General features: G+C 43.8%; 1 protein-coding gene across 4 annotated transcripts in view; it reads left to right on the top strand.

Annotated features, from left to right (window-relative positions):
• The window catches only part of cacnb1 (calcium channel, voltage-dependent, beta 1 subunit), a 254622-nt gene extending 237289 nt beyond the window's left edge, over positions 1 to 17333 (top strand). For all 4 annotated transcript variants that reach the window (XM_048614763.1, XM_048614764.1, XM_048614766.1 and 1 more), the window contains 3 exons: positions 66 to 161; positions 4848 to 5033; positions 14574 to 17333. In XM_048614763.1, coding sequence (XP_048470720.1) covers positions 66 to 161; positions 4848 to 5033; positions 14574 to 15071 — 780 coding nt within the window. In that variant the 3' untranslated portion in view covers positions 15072 to 17333. The remainder of the gene's footprint in view (positions 1 to 65; positions 162 to 4847; positions 5034 to 14573) is intronic.
• Positions 17334 to 17372: the final 39 nt, after the last annotated feature.

A 17372-nucleotide genomic window follows, 5' to 3' on the forward strand; every position in this document is an offset into this window, starting at 1 on the left:
TTAGTGATACATGTGCACTAAAATGTGAAATGACATTAATTGGTGTGGTGAATTTTTGATTACAGGTTTTACAACGTCTTATAAAGTCACGAGGGAAGTCCCAGGCCAAACACCTGAACGTACAGATGGTGGCATCAGACAAACTGGCCCAGTGTCCTCCGGTAAGTATCTCCCAGTCAGACACAGAGGGGTTTCCCTGAACAGAGGGGCACACAGATTAACCAGGGTTTTTCTTTGTCAGGCCTCACTTCTCCAGCATCTTCTTTATCGGTCTGCTCGTGAAGGAATCTGGTAAACTGGGGCTGATTTGGTCAGAGAACACAGAGGTCTAAACAGAGGGGTACCGTGAGGAGGAGATGATACTCTGTTCAGTGTTGCTGAGAAATCCTAAACAAGACTAGAGAAAATAAAAAGTAGCAAAGCTTCTCGCTTGCTTAATTTATTAATGATGAGCTTGTGCAGCATTCTGCAGTAGACTGACCCACAGCGAGAGGGCTGCTATTTCTGTTCTGAGTCAGTGCAGCATCTTTTGCAAGGCATTTAGTTCGCTCGCCTTTATTGGTCAGTGCATTGAGTATAGGAGTTGGGAGGTCATCTTGTGGCTCTATCGGACGTTGGTGAGGCCACTTTTGGAATACTGTGTTCAATTCCAGTGTCCCTGATATCGTAAAGATGTTGTTAAGCTTGCGAGGGTGCACAAAAGATATACAAGGATGTTGCTAGGGTTGGAGGGTTTGAGCTATAGTAAAAGGCTGAGACCTTAAAAGAGACCTAAGGGCAACTTTTTCATTCAGAGAATGGTGCATGTATGGAATGGGCTGCCATGGTAAGTGATGGAGGCAGGTACAGTTGCAATATTTAAAAGGAATCTGGATGGGTACATGAAGAGGAAGGGTTAAGAGGGATAAGGGTCAAATGCTGGTAAATGGGACTAAAGTAATTCAGGACATCTGGTCGGGATGGATGAGTTGGACTGAAGGGTCTGTTTCCGTGCTGTACAGCCCTGTAACTATTTCCTTCGACTACAATATATACTGTGTTGCTAATTTATAATTGTGCCCACTAGTGAGCCCTTCTTTATATTGTAGAGCTTCTTCCAATTAATTGATGCTGTCTTTACTCCGTGAATAAGACATTTGCTGCTTTGCTTCAGTGGCAACAATAATGCACCGGTTATCTCTGTGGTAGACCTTATAAACATGTGCTTGGACAAGGCAGTGAATATACATTTTATTTAAAGTAATTGGCATTCAGCCATTTCCCTCTCCACAGAAGGGCTAACCAGTTTTGGGGATTTAGAACTATATATGCCAGTCCCACCCTGCCAGCTTTTAGTGAATCCAGGGCAGTGAAGCCCAAGTCAAATGGTGAAGTCTGAAATTAGACACAGTCCATTTCCTAATAGTTCCTTTATTTATAGAATGCAGCAAATCAAGTCAATGAATTAACGAGCTGAGAGCCACTGAAGGGAGCATCATGAGAAAAACAAAGGTTTGAATTGAATGTACTTCCCAGAGCTGGTGATGGACTCCAGGCCCCGTGGTGTCAACTGGTCATGAAAGGCCTCAAGTGTATCAGTGAACAACCATGTTCTTCCTCTCCAGGAATGACACTCTCTCTTTACAAGTGCTCAAAGTGCTTTGTTAAACATTGCTCTTCACCAGTGCATCTTAACAATACAGTTGGCACATAATTAACAGGCAGCAGCGGGGGGAAAATAGTCAAGGATGCACACTGTTCCTTCCAAACCTTCCCACTCTGCTTTCCAGCTGGCAGTGCATTCAGGGTGAAATCGACCTCAAGAGGGCAAACAAATCACAAACTTCCACCGAGTTTCCCTCAGTTATTCAGTGTGAATGCTGGAGCTGCAGACCACCTTTCAGTGTTCAGTTGGAATTGAGGAATGGTATTCAGCCCATCATGCCTGTTCTGACATCACAGAGATAGTAGGAACTGCCAATGCTGGAGAATCTGAGATAACAAGGTGTAGAGCTGGATGAACACAGCAGGCCAAGCAGCATCGTAGGAACTGTTAGAAACATAGGAACATAGATAACTGTTCTGACATTCTGTTGGGTTGAAGCTGACCTGTGTCTCATTTCCATTTGCCCGCTCTGGTTCCACAAGCCAGTGGTGAACAGAATTAAAATTTGGGAAGTGAGCTTCCAAACATAGCCATCCAGCAGCACTGTTCATTCTTATTAGACCATAAGATATAGGAGCAGAATTATGCCACTCAGCCAATTGAGTTTGCTCTGCCATTCGATCATGGCTAATATGTTTCTCAACCCCATTCTCCTGCCTTTTCCCCGTAACTTTTGATCCCCTCACTAATTAAGAACCAATCTGACTCTGTCTTCTGCATGTCCATTGTATCCAGGCCTCTTAGTACTGTGTATCAATCAGATCCGCACTCATGCATCTAAACTCCATCGAGTCCGAGTCCTCAGACTCTGAGTCCTCAACCTCTCCTCATATGTCAAGCCCTTCATCCCTGGGATCGTTCTTGTAAACTCCGTCTTCAAAGCCAGCACATCCTTCCTTAGATACAGGGCCCAAAACTGCTCACAATATTCCAAATACACTCTGACCAGAGCCTTGGAAAGACTCAGCAGTACATCTCTGCTCTCATAGTCTAGCCATCTCAATGCAAACATTGTATTTGCCTTCCTAACTGCCAACTGAACGTGGATGTTAACTTGAAGAGAATCTTTAACTAGGACTCCTAAGTCCCTTTATTCTGCAGATTTCTGAACCATTTCTTCATTTAGGAAATAGTCTATGCCTCTATTCTTCCTACCAAGTGCATAACCTCTCACTTTCCCACATTGTATTCCATTGCTACTGCCTTGCCCATTTTCCACTGCCTTGCCCATGTTCCTAGCCTGTCCAAGTCCTTCTGCAGCCTCCCCATTTCCTGAGCACTATCTGCCCCTCCACCTATGTTTGTATTGTCTGTGAACTTAACAACAATGCCCTCAGTTCCTTCATCCAGATTGTTAATGTATAATGCAAATAGTTGTGGTCCCAACACTGGACCCTGTGGAATTCCACTAGTCACAGGCTGCCATCCCTTTATCCCCTCCATCTGCCTTCTACCAGTCAGTCAATCCTCCATCAATGCTGGTACCTTGCTCCTAACATCATGGAGCAAAAATAATAATGTTCAGAGATTCTGGGTAGGCACCTGGTATTCCATGCGAGCAGCATTCTCAGAAGCTGAAACTGTATCTGACTTTTCCTTCTCTCCCTCCCTTGACCATGGGTTGCTCAAGACCATCATCACACCGGCAGAGACCAATTAACTCAGACCAAAACAAGCAGCAAATATTTGCCTGTCCCTAGTTTATAATGAGTTTAATGTTGTCCACAACAATGACTGAATTTGCCAACTTAGGGATTTTTGAAACTTCACCGCCATTTTATTTTATATTTCATTTTCTGGATGGCTCAGCTTGCAATTATTAACTGTCCCTGTTGACCATTGAGAATGTGATAATGAGCCATCGTCTGGAACTGTTGTCGTCTGTGTGGAACAGAGACACAGCGCTGTTAGGGAAAGAGTTCAAGAGTTCCAGGATTGTGACCTAGGGACTGGCGATATATTTCCAAATCCAGATAGTGAGTGGTTTGGAGGGGAACCTGTAGGTAGTGGTGTTCGCAAATATCTGCTGGGTGGCTGGCCCCTTGTCTGCTTTTATCTTTCTAAACGGAAGTGATTGTGGATTTGGAAGGTACTCTCTAAGAGCCTTTGTGAATTTTTCAAGTGCAAGTTGTGGTGGGAGTGAATGTTTGTAGCTGTGGTGCCAATAAACAGGCTGCTTTGTCCTGGATGGTGTCAAGCATCTTGAGTGTTTTTGGAGCTGCACCCATCCAGCCAAGTGGGGAGTATTCCATCACACACCTGACTTGGTGCCTTGTAAATGGTGTGTAAGCTTCAGCAAGACAGGAGATGAGTTATTCACTGCAGAATTCCTAACCTCTGACAAAAACTGCATTCACCTCTCTAGACAGGAGTATATACTATTTAAAACAAAATTCATGGGATGTGGGTCTTGCTAGCAAGACCAATATTTATTGCCTGTCCCTCTCCTGGGGGAGGTAATGGCCTTGTGGTATTATCTCTAGATCTATTAATACAGAGACCCAGGTAATGTTCTTGGAACCGGAGTTCAAACCCCACTATGGCAGATGGTGGAATCTGAATTCAATAGTAAAAAAAATCTGGAATTAAGAGTCCAGTGATGACTATGAATCCATTGTCAATTGTTGGAAAAACCCACCTGGTTCACTAATATCCTTTAGGGAAGGAAGCTGCCGTCGTTACTTAGTCTGGCCTACAAGTGACTCCAAACCCACAGCCATGTGTTTGACTCTCAGCTGCCCTCTGGGCGACTAAGGATGGCCAATATTTGCTGGCATAGCCAGTGATGCTCTCATCCCATGAATGAATAAAAAAAAATAGCCCTTGCAAAGGTAGCAGTGAACTGCTGCAGTCCTTGGGGTGTGGGCACACCATTTGTGCTTTTAGGAAGGGAGTTCCAGGGTTTAGGCCCAGCGACTCTGAAGGAATAGTGATGTGGTTCTTCATCAGGCTGATGTGGTTTGGGGAGCTTGACGATGGAAGTGTTCCCATGCATCCTGTCCTTCTAGATCACAGAGGTTGCAGGTTTGAAAGGCAGCATCAAAAGACTCTTGCATCTACTGCTCAGGTGTTAGATAGGCTGTTGTATTTGTTGCCTGGTATTAGAGCCATTGACTCTGATGAATGCGGAGACAATGGAAGGTCGGGAAATAAAGGAGGACTCAGTCTTCTGAATGTTTGCTAACATTTTCTTCCATTGCAGGAACTGTTTGACATAATCCTGGACGAGAATCAATTGGAAGATGCTTGTGAGCACCTCGCTGAGTACCTTGAAGCCTATTGGAAGGCCACCCACCCAGCCAGCTGCAACCCCCCCAACCCTCTTTTGAACCGCACCATGGCAACGGCTGCCCTAGCTGCCAGTCCAGCACCAGTGTCCAACTTACAGGTACAAGTCCTCACTTCTCTCAGGCGTAACCTTGACTTCTGGGGCTCAAGTGACGATGAAAACAAAGAAGCCACAAAACAGCAGACGGAAGCAGAAGATACAGTCTAGCCATGAAATGTACAGAAAGGAGAGAGAGAGAGAGCACAGTGGTGTGGTGTTACTTTAAACAAGTCTTCCCAACTCCTGTCTCAATTTGTGACCCTTTTTACTAGAATGTAGTTGCATGTTGATGTTCGCTAACCATGCATTTTTCTTTTGGTAAGGAAAGAAATGACACTTGAGAAAAGAAAGTGGTGCCAATTAAGAAAGGGACACTTTTTTTTCTTCAGTGACAGGCAATCCCATTTGTCAATGGTGCATTGTTTGTGGTTCCTTTTCTGTTGTTCCATTTGTGTCATGTGAGCAGCATGCAATTTATGAGCCAGCATTTCTACTTCAGGCACATTCCCGATTAGTAGTTAGAGCTGGACTGCACAGACCATGCAGCAGAGAGTTGTATTTGAGGGAAAAAGATGTCCGTGTGACGTACAGAGTGAGCAAACCCTGATTTGTATTTAGCCACACCAAGCTGAGCTGACATAAAACCATGAGGTACATCAGCAATTGCCTGAAGCATCAACATTGTAAGATCATGTTGGAGGCTCTTCAGAAGGTATAAGAGTACTAAAAATACATTTACACTTTAACTTCAGTTTTTGCCAAAATTGCAGTGCAACTCAGAAGTCATGTTGTTACCAAAGTCCACGGAGAGGTTATTTAAGTCACAAAGAGACTCCAGACAAACCTGACTAGTGTCTGGATCTCCTGAATACTTGTTAAATGTGAGCAGTGTTGATTTGTAGAATGCAGGCACTCCCAATCAAGCATTTAAAGTATTGAACGTGGCAACAGCCACTTTGGGAAATCTGCCTACTGACCTCTGACTGATAACTAGAAAGTAAATGCATGTTAGAGGGATTGCAACTGCAGAGGAATTTTGTACTATACGTAACAATATCTCATAGTTGACCCTTTCAGGTGTCTCTGTCATCTGCTATATTGTGGAGGATTAGCGTAAATGGAGGATATACATTTTATTTTCTGAAAATTGTTTGAATTCTAGAAATTAAATGATATGTATCTTTTCCTGGGGACCCATGCAATGCCTTGTATCTGTGCATTTGAGTTCTGGGTTTGCTCTGTGAGCTCTGGAGCTTTGTACATACAGTGTGTATGGACAGTTCTTTCGGTGGCATTATTCACCCAATGGATTGAGACTGGAATAAATCTCAATGTTTAACTGCAGTATCCTGGCTTTAGAGGACAAAACCTCTTGCAGCAAAGTAACATGGATTGCAATGGTTACAAAGCATTGAGAGTAAGATTTTAGATGTTGAGGGGTAGGCCACAACAAATAACAGACTCACACTCCTCTGACATACTTCAGCATTTTCAACATTCAAACAGTTTTGTGTTGTTTAACCACTCCTTCACTGTGGCACACTCTGTATTTGAAGAGTTTTTGAGTATTGTGTGTGTCAAATTAATGTGTATGCTACTTAACAAAACTCCATGACAATTCAGAATAGTGTTCCAGGTATTTGATGCTCTTGTATTTCCAAAACATAGCTTACAGACATATAGTCACCGAACAAAAAAAGTTCCAGGTATTACAGGGAGGGGCAATTTCATGAGAGGCGAATAAACCAAGACAAACTCTGGACTCAGTAGGAAGTTACGTGAGTCTAACTATAGACCGTCCTCAGAGTGAGTCAGTGCCCTCAGGAAAAAATTAGAAAGAAGAATGCAACTGAAGGTTTAAAATTTTAGTAGAGTCCATATACTTTTTTTTTGCAACAAGCTGGTCTTTGCCCGTTTATTCCTGGGTTAGTCGATACCGCTGTAACTGTGTTGTGCATGATATTAGTTCTGAGAAATCTGCTGTCAGCAATTTCACCTGCAACTGTTGACTCATGGCTTTCTCCCGGGGTTGGGAATGAACTGCGGCTGAGAGTAGATGGCCTGTGCTGAGTCAGTCAGCAGGAGGTGCCCGAGAGGAGGTGGATGGTGGGCTGTAGCACCCTGTTTGGGAACAGCGGCACCTATTCTGAGGCGCTCACTAGGCTGAACCAGAGCCTATAGAAGGCGCAGGAATGACTTTAAGGCAGACCTTACAGAAATAGCTTCTCCACTGTGGAATGCAGGTTAAATGTTGCTGCCTGTGAAAACTTGAGGTTAGAACAATTTTACTAGAATTTGCATGAAGGGAAGAACAGACCTGCAGGCTTGTTCAATGCTTATTCAACTTTGCCCATGAGTTGCTGCTTTCCTGAGAGTAGGGGAATAAAATTGAGTCCAGGCCTGACGTTGAGACTGGATTAGGCAAGGCACAAGCAGTTTCAACTTGAGTAAATGTCGGTTCAGGGTCCTCCCCTGAATAATTAGAGTGATCTGCCTCGCTGTTTGTGTATCTGTGGGTCACTCTGACAGAGATGTCGATTTTGGGTTGCCTAGCAACCAACAGTGGGCCTCGGGTTTAGGTGGGGATGGTGTGAAGCAGACAGTGGAGGAAAGCAGGGTTGATGCAGACTGTTGGAAGGGAAGGAAGGGGAAGGCAGTTGTGACTCCTGTTTCTTCCCAGCTCCAAAGAAAAGCAACATTTTTAACTCCATATTATTCGCAAGTTTCAAAGGGTCCCTTTAACAGAGGTTACACACCTCATTAACATTTTCAAGGCAGCTAATGCATGCAATTGCTTAAAACCCATGAGTTTGGCAGTAAGGCTAACACCTACAGTTTTTAGGACACAGGACGTCCTGTGGCTACATTAATACACTCTCTGCTGTTTTATGCATCTCAGCCAGTACATCATTTTTGGTTTAGTACATTTGCAATTATGATTTTTGCAGAGGGCTGAGCAGACCATTGATTTGTTACGCGGAATCTGCACCTTGAATTTCTCCAGGGATTTCCCTGGCAAGGTGATGAGCAGGACACCAGAGGGAAACAGAGAAAACAGCTGCTTCTTTGAGGACCCAACCAATGGATCGAACATTGCATCAAAAGAACCCCACAGGAATTCACAATCATACTGTTTACCATTCTTTGATCAAAATTCCCTTGTTTTAGGATGGGTTCATCTGTTCAGATAAGCTCAGGCCAGACCTCCGGGTGTTTCTTCAAACTATTTATTAATATCATATACACAAGGTTCTTCCAGTAGATATCGCCGGTCTACATATTTTCCTCACCAACTTGTTTAAGCATGTCATGATGCACCTCTGGAGCAGGTGAGACTTGTACCTGGGCCTTCTGGCTAGGGACACTACCACAAGAGCCCTCCTCTCTATTGTTGTTCTAAGCTGCTCTAGTTCCAACCGTCTAGCAGAGTTTCTCTCACATGACTGCTAAGGTTACAGTTAGATCACAGCATACATCAGAGACTTGTCTGCATATTTATTAAGCCATGTATCTACACCTTCCATCGCGACAATCTGTGGCAAACATGCAGCACAGGCCATTCAGTCTATCTAGCCTGTGCTGGCCTTTGTGCCCTGTACGGATTTCCTCCCATCCCTCTTCAGCTAACCTTATCAACATCGCCCTTTATTCCTTTCTCCCTCATTTGCTGGTCTAAGTTTCTCTTAAAACTTTATCAATGTGTGGCTGTGTTAGATCAGTCTAGTTTTTTAAGCTGTCAAATTGCTAATTTTATGTGTTGCTTGTGTGGCTAAATTCAAATTGTGCAATAATTCCAGTCCCTTTTTGTAGAGGAATTGAGATAAACCGTTCCCACTTGTTAAAGGATGGCGAGCGAGAGAACACAAAGTTCATGTAGTTATTAAAAGAAGCGACAGTGGTATGAGGAAAATCTTTATCATACAGTGAGTAATTAGGGTCTGGAAGACACTGCCTGAGAGCGTGGGGAGAGTTAGTTTTGACTGAGGTTTGCTGAAGAGAGTTGAACATTTATCTGGAAAGGAAGAATGTGCAGGCCTCTGGAGAGTTGGTAGTGAAATGGGACTCGATGAATTGATCATTTGAAGAGACATTGCAGATAATGATAAACCAAAGATCTCTTCTTGTGCCATAAAAGTCCAGGGAATAAGAGGAGTGACTGTAAAAGTCCATTCAATCTAGTTATATATTCTTCCAGATTTTCTAGTTGCAGACCAGCTCCTAAGATATTGTCAATCTGGTAATAAACTGGTTAATGAGTTGTCTGAGACCGTAAGACCATAGGATATAGGAGCAGAATTAGGCCAATCAGTCCAATGAATCTGCCCCTCCAGTCAATCGTGGCTGATATGTTTCTCAACTCTATTCTCCTGCCTTCTCCTTGTAACCCTTGATCCCTTTACCAATCAGGAACCTATCTCTTTCTGTCATAAAAGCACTCAATGGCTTGGCCTCTATAGCCCTCTGCAGCAATGAGTTCCACAGATTCACCACCCTCTGGCTGAAGAAATTCCTCCTCATCTCAGCTCTAAAGGGTTGACCCTTCACTCTGAGGCTGTGCCCTTGGGTCCTAGTTTCTCCAAGGAGTGGAAATGTCTTCTCCACATCAACTCTATCCAGGCCTTTCAGTATTCTGTCAGTTTCAATCAGATCCCCCCACCCCCATCCTTCTAATCTCCATTGAGACAGACCCAGAGTCCTTCTCTGCTCCTCATATGATAAGCCCTTCATCCCCAGGATCAGTCTTGTAAACCTCCTCTGGACCCTTTCCAATGCCAGCACATCCTTCCCTAGATACAGGGCCCAAAATGCTCACATGCAGTCTGACCAGAGCCTTATACAGCCTTAGCAGTACAACCCTGCCCTTATATTCTAGCCCTTTTGAAATGAACACTAACATAGCATTTGATCTGCTAACTGCCAACAAAACCTGCATGTTAACCTTAAGAGAATCCTGAACTAGGACTCCCAACTCCCTTTGCACTTCAGATTTCTAAAGCCTTTTACCATTTTGAAAATAGTCTAGCCTCTACTCTGCCTACCAAAGTGTAGAACGTCACATTTTCCCTCAAAGTATTCCATCTGCCATTTCTTTGCCTATTCTCTTTGCCTGTCCAAGTCCTTCTGCAGCCTCCTCGCTTCCTCAACAGTATCTATCCCTCCACCGATCTTTGTATCACCTACAAATTTGGCAACAATGCCCTCAGTTCCTTCATCCAGATCATTATACAATAACGTAAACAGTTGTGGTCCCAACTCTGCCCCCTGCGGAACTCCAGTAGTCACCAGCTGCCATCTCTCTACCTTCTGCCAGTCAGTCATCCTTCTATCCATGCCAATACCTTGCCCTTAACACTTTGGGCTCTTATTTAACAGCCTCCTGTCCAGCACCTTATCAAAAGCCATTTGGAAATTCAAATAGATCAAACAGGACTCCCCTGTGCCCTGTTTTAAAACTGACTAATAGCTGCATTACAATATGGCACAAAGGAATTTTACATCATCTCATCCACTGTTACACAACCAGAGGAGTTCAAACCTCAAAGAATTGAGCCCAGTAACCTCATAAAACAACAATGTCAATACAAAAGGGAAAAGAAGGTGTATTTATGTACTAATAAAGCCTATATCCCTCTATCCCTGCTGATATGGGAGTAGAGACAACTCATTAAAATAAATTTGGGTATGTCCATGGAATCCAGAATCACAGAATTCACAGAAGGAGGCCGTTCGGCCCATTGTGCCTGTACTGGCTTTCCAAACAAGCATCATGACCTTGTGCCAACCTCCTGTATTTTCCCATATCCTTGTACACAATTTCATGCACACTCCACGCAGAGGGATATACAAACTGCCTGCAGGCCTGTGCCCACATTCAGGTACACTTACAATTTTGATGCAGCTAATTCTTTACAAAAGTTTACAATGTTAATATCGGTTTTTGAGTATTTGTCTTGTGGCTCCCTGCTTTGTTGCCTGTGTGTGTCCTTAAGTTCCAATTAGTTCCAACGATGGGACAAGAGTAAAATCGAAAAGGGATCAATTTTAACCTGACTCTGATGTCAGGGAGGCTGGCTGGATTGGGTGCAGTGCTGCTTCCACAACGCATCTGAATGCACTGTCCATTGGTGTCAAACAGTTCCCCTGTGTGTTTCCCACCCACTGTGGGTTAGATTAAAGTGATCCCCTTAGATTGACTAGCAGTGCCGTGTGGCCAGGAGAATACAAGCAAAGTCAAGGGCTGTTGAGCCAGATTAGGAGATCTTACCATGCAGTGGGCAGTGCCCCTGAACTGGAAGCTCCAAGTTCCTTCGGCCAAACAGGCTGAGTATCACCTTGTAATTGCTTCCAACATGAACCACTGGTAGGCAGTAAGAAAGGGAAATACCAGCCGTGTGGTGGAAAGAAATCGAAGCCACTGTCCAGGTGACTTCACCTGATGAAGGAGCAGCGCTCCGAAAGCTTGTGATTTCAAGTAAACCTGTTGGACTATAACCTGGTGTCCTGACTTTGTCCACCCCAGTCCGACACCGGTGTCCCCACATCAGGTTACAACACGCATGGAAAGGTATAAGTTTCCAGAACAACTCAGGGTCCTTTGGGGAGGAATGGAGGTAAACTGAATCAGACGCTGGAGGGTTTCAGCTGGATTTGGGACCTCCCTCCTTGCAGTGCCCATGTTGGATGTTGTGGTCCTTTGGATCAGACCTGCCTTCATGCAGAGAACTCAAGGGTAAGATTCCGTCTGAGGGAACCCATGGTCTTTATGCCCCAGAAAACGACGTTGAGAAATAGATTGATGCCACTCAGAGCACTTGGGTAAACCTTGTTTTTGCCTGCAGCATGGGTGGTCCGGATGGGGGCAAATACAACAGACAGAAAATGCCAGAACCATGCTGTGTCTGAAGGAGAGTGACAGTTTCACTCAACATAAATCGTAGCAGTTGCTTATGGGTCCAACTAAATCCTGACTGACGGAGCTCCTCTGCATTCAGAGCATTTTCTGGTCTTTTGTTCCCAGTGTTCGGTATTGGTAAGGCTTTCTCTTTTAGCCAATACAGAGATGGTTGTGCTCAGAAAGTTGAAAGTAATTTCTGATAATTGGTGTGTATTCCTCTTGGAGCATAGCATCAAGCAAGCGTTCGTGGATCAGCAGCATGGAGTCCATCTGATTTTTTTTTCTATTATTGAATTCATTAGATTTACACTGAAGGCAAAATGTAGAACAGACTCATGATTCATTTTTGCCTGTTTCTGACTACTGCCCAGGCCTAATTTATACCCCAAATCACCAGCTATTTTGAATGTTCTTGCCTTGTGCATAACGTGAAGCGTACATTATATTTCAATGTAAAGTTAAAAATTCAGACACCAGCTTTCAAAGTTTAAGATTTTCATTTTCTTCCATGACACTTTTAAAGTGGTAGGTTTTGGCAGCCCCTTGCAGGTTTCCTGTTTCCTGTTGAAAGGTCGAAGCAAATTTCAGACAAGGCAATCAATGGTTGCTCTCTGCAGTGCTGCAGATGGTGCTGTCTCACACAGGGTAACCATACTGTTCAGCTGCAAAGGGCAAGGATACATTGGTTAATTGGCTTCAGCCTGGGCAGCAGTATTGTTGCCACTGTGGTACAATGGAAATAAATATCAGACGTCACATATAATGGTTGGCTGATATCATCCATTTGGTGCCACTTCCCCAAAGCAAATCCCTATTGCATATTCTTCTTCTTAAGATTATAGAAGATGTAAGTCACAGAAGTAGGACTCTTCACACAAACAGTCCAGGCCAATGTTTGTGCTCTACTCAATCATCTTTCCTTGTTTAAATTTACCACTGTAACCAACCATTCCCTTCTACTGCTCCCTTAATCAATGTTCCATCTAATTTGTGTAGCCTTGCAGCTGCTTTGAGGATGTGGACATGCCAATACATTCACTTCCCATTTCTCCAGCTGCTCCTCTGCACGGAACACAGAAGGGCGTCTATACTATACACTTCAACCATTTTCTGTGGGACTGAGTTCCTCATTCATAACAACACAAGGATGAGAAGCAGGACGAGGCAATTCAGCCCCTTACTTCTGCTCTGCCATTTAATATGATCATGGCTGATCTCAATCTTGGCCTCAACTCCACTTTCCTGCCCACACTCCATAACCCTTTAATCTGTTAAATATCTGTCTGTCTCCTGACTTTACTCAATTCTCACCAGTGTCTGGGTAAAGAGGTTCTGTTTGAATTCCTCTTTGGATTTCTTGGTGACTTTATTATTAATGATCTCAGGGGGAGGCAATGGCCTGGTGGTATTATCACTGGACTGTTAATCCAGAGATCCAGATAACATTCTGGGGACCTGGGTTTAAATCCTGCCACGACAGGTGGTGGAATTTGAATTCCATAAAATATCTGGAATTAAGAATCTAATGATGACCATGATCCATTGCTGTTTGTCAGGGGGAAAAACCGTCTGGTTCACTAATGTCCATTAGGAAAGGAAACTGCCATCCTTACCTGGTCTGGCCTACATGTGACTCCAGACCCACAGCAATGTGGTTGACCCTGGGCAATAAATGCCACCTAGCCAGAAGCATCCTCATCCTGTTGACGAATAAAGAAACAAAAAAAATCTTATGCTACTCCCCACAAAATAGAAACACTCTGTATCCATTATACAAAACCTCTTTGTAATTTTAAAGATCTCCATTAGGTCACCCCTCAACCACCATTTCTTTCAAAAGTAAAGAGAAGCAGTCTGTCTTCCTTAACTGATAGGAACACCACGCACTTTCTTTTGCACGTGTTTGTTGGTATCGCTGGTTTAGGTTATTGCTGTGAGTCTGGAGTCACCTGTAAGCCTGACCAGGTGAGCACTAAAGACGTCTTTCCCCAAAGGACGTTAGTGAACCAGATCCGATTTTTATGGCAATTGACATGGTCAACTCACTTTAGAATTCCAGTGTTTTTTTTTGTCTTATTGAATTCAAATTTCACGATTTGCTGCAGTGGGGTTTAAACCCACACCCTCAGAATATCACTCCAGCATTCTGGATTCCTGATCCAGTGGCAATACCACTACACCTCCACTTCTTTTCTCCGGGTACAATCCTTGTAAATCTTCATTGCATCCTCTCCAGTGTCTCCAAACCATTTCATAATACGTTGACCAGAACCCCACACGCCTGTATTCTAAGTGTGATCCATACAAAGTCCTTAATCCTTCCTATCCTCAATAAGTTAGGTCCAGGTCCCTACACCGGCCACCAGGAATGAGAAAATGCTTCACTTTAAGTTGCCGTTTTATTTCTGGATTAGTCTAATTGGAACTTAATTCATAGAATTACTAACAGTGGAAGTCCATGCTGATGCTGCTAAAATGCAGGTTTCTTTTAAAAGAAATGTGTTTCTTGAGCTTTGTATTTAACTCGTTAAAAGAAAGAGAACTGATGGGATTGTTTGTGTGTCCATGTTGCTGTTGACCTGCATTATTAATCTGCTGTAAAAGACTGTGCTTGTTGTTTATTGTTAACCTATGTTTGTTTTCCACCTCCCCAAACCCATCCCCTCCCCAATTCTCTCTCTGCATGGTGTGCTGCTACTAACTAGGGTCCCTACTTAGTGCATGGAGAGCAAAGCATTGACTGTTCGGCTCCTGACTTGCATGACTATCGGAATGACTCTACCAAACAGCCCTACCATCGCTTGTCATCCTCCACGCCTCAGTACAGCCACCACCCGCGGGCCATGCCCCGGGGTCTCTCCCGCCAGGACACCTTTGACTTGGGGACACAGGGCAGCCGGGACTCGGCCTACACCGAGCCAGGGGACTCCTGCGTGGAAATGGACCCTTACGACGACCCGGAGCTCTCGGAAGAGCCTCGGAGTACCGGTGCTCGCTGGTGCAGCATCTCAAGGCAGCAGGTCCGGAGGCAAGAGTCCTGGGAGGAAGAGGAGGAGGAGGAGGAAGAGGAGAGGGACAACCTGAACAGACAGCAGAGGAACCGACTCAAAGCCAGAGAGCGCTACAGGCAAAACAACGAGGAGGTCCTATCCCGGAAACAGAGCGATATGGAGGAGTGGAACCGTGATGTGTACATTTGCTAAATTGTCTCCTGTTCTTCCCACCACTACCACCATCCCCTCAACCTTTGGAGAGTTTTATCTTGTCGTGCTGACTGTCAATCCAAAAAAGAATAAGAATTTGGAGCATTCCTCCTTCCCAGTCCCTCTCGATCATCGTCACCTCCCTCCTGTTGATTGATTTGAACATTTTACGTAGGAGAGGGGATTTTACATTCAATGCCACGTCTCCCCCTCCCTATTTATTTATAGTGCCTCAGTACTGGGTCTGCAAAGGTATCCGAACCAGAGATGGCGTATTGTTAACCCTTTAAAGGACTAACACTGTCGATGAACACATTTGAGTCTGTATTTTGCATTACAGCTACACCTCTATTTGTTTTTTGCAACAACGTAACCAGCCAGTGGATTGGTGGTAATCGGATTTTGATCGCTAAAACGAGACAAATCCACCCAACAGCCAAAGCCATCTCACTTGTCTCACTGGAGCTTTTGTAGATCTGTTTCTTTTTGGTAGATCAGGGTGATACGTTGCTGGGTGTGAAATGTGTAAAATCCTATTATAAACACGCAAGAATGCATGGAAGCATGAAGTTAAAAGGTTGGAACCTTTTAAAAGTGGCTCACACATGGACCACTTATCCTAAGAGAATGTGCCCTTTTATTCACTCATCCTTGTTTACATGAATTTACAAATCAAGGGTGGTCTCAGAGGGAGGAGAGGGGAGCGATGTTATGTTGTCTGCTACACTGCTCTTTTTTTAAATCCCATTCTCTCTATATTTAATGGGTAATTAGTAGTACCTATTTATTAAGTCCCCTTTCACAATGGCAAACCCTTCTCTCCCCATTTCACCTCTCCCAAGTAATTTTCGACAGGGAGGAGGTGAGTGAAGGATTATCTAAACATGTGAAGCTACATGTTTTTAACCAACCCTTTCAGACATGTATTACAGACCTTTAGGGCAGGTGGGACTTGAATCAGCACCTTCTAGCCCAGAGTTTGGGACACTACCACGTTGCAACAAGAGCTCCAACTTGTTATACTGTTGTTAAAGGGAGTATTGTGTGGAATCTATTCCTTCCCTCCACAACAGTGCAGACTGTTTCATTCATTTAAGCATTGACTGTACTGATTAGGAATGCTGCTGGATTCTACATTCAGACTGCATGTACACCCTGCTGTGTCTGTCTGACCATGTTGGTCAGTCAATTGTTTACAATCTCGGAGCTTGAATTTGCAAAAGACACGGGCTGTCTTGCCACTTTGGGGGAAGCGAGTCGAAGCTAAAACTGGGATTATTATTTTGCCGTGGCCAAGGCATTCAGTGGGATTGAGAGAGGGTCAGTGACTCACTTTGAAGGGGCTTCCCAGGTCACTGTCCTTTCATTACAGCTAGCATCTCCCATTCGGGAATGATGGGCCATCAGCCTTTGTTAGCCTGGGGGTGGGGGGAAGGGGTCTCTGAAGGGTAATTTATGCCAAAATTTAAAAATGCATAGAGTAATAAATACTTGGAAGTGATTTAAAAGGCAGTAATGTAATCAGGGGATTAACATGATGCCCTATAGCAGGGGAGATGGAACAAATGAACTGAGTTGGACACTTACCTTTGAGACTTGACCTTAATCTAAACCAGACTCCTACCATGAAAATCTCCCTTTCCTGTTTACTAAAGGGACTAAAGTGTTTAGAATAACTTTTATCCAATTCATTGCATTCAGGAGAGTTACCGCAAGGTTATCTGTGATTTAACTCTTAAATAGATGCAAAGTTGATCTCTTCGCTATTGAGTCATGAAAATAGCTCCTGGAATGGAATAAAGCTGGACACTGTTTCAGTACGGTGCAAATATTTGGTGGTTTGGGATGAAAGTACGGGTCAGATCATAGGGAGCTTGATTGTGCCAAAGCAAAGTAGATGGTTATGCACGGTGAGAGCCAGCTGCCAAAATGGAAATACTAAAATAGTTGTCCAAAAACAAATTAACAAAAACAGAAAATGTGAAGCTCTAGGAAGTCATTGCCCAGATCCCATAATTAAATAATGGCCTTTAAAATCACTCCCTATTGTCTGACATTGTTTATAATGATATACTGTTTGGATTTTCTGTGGGAGGTTTGATTTTGTTGCCGGTCAGACTGTGTGCTGGCAGTAACGCTCCTTGACCTTAAAGTCTGACAAAACCTAGATCAGAGGATTGATGATGATCATTGCTGCAGGCCTTGTGAGTAACTACCTGCAGTCAATTTCTGAAAAATTATGTGTCCAGTATATATTATAAATAAATGTTCAAATGTAAATTTTAATAAGAAATCTTGTAC

Source organism: Rhincodon typus, chromosome 30, assembly GCF_021869965.1.
Source record: "Rhincodon typus isolate 14 chromosome 30, sRhiTyp1.1, whole genome shotgun sequence".
NCBI classification, from domain to species: Eukaryota; Metazoa; Chordata; class Chondrichthyes; order Orectolobiformes; family Rhincodontidae; genus Rhincodon; species Rhincodon typus.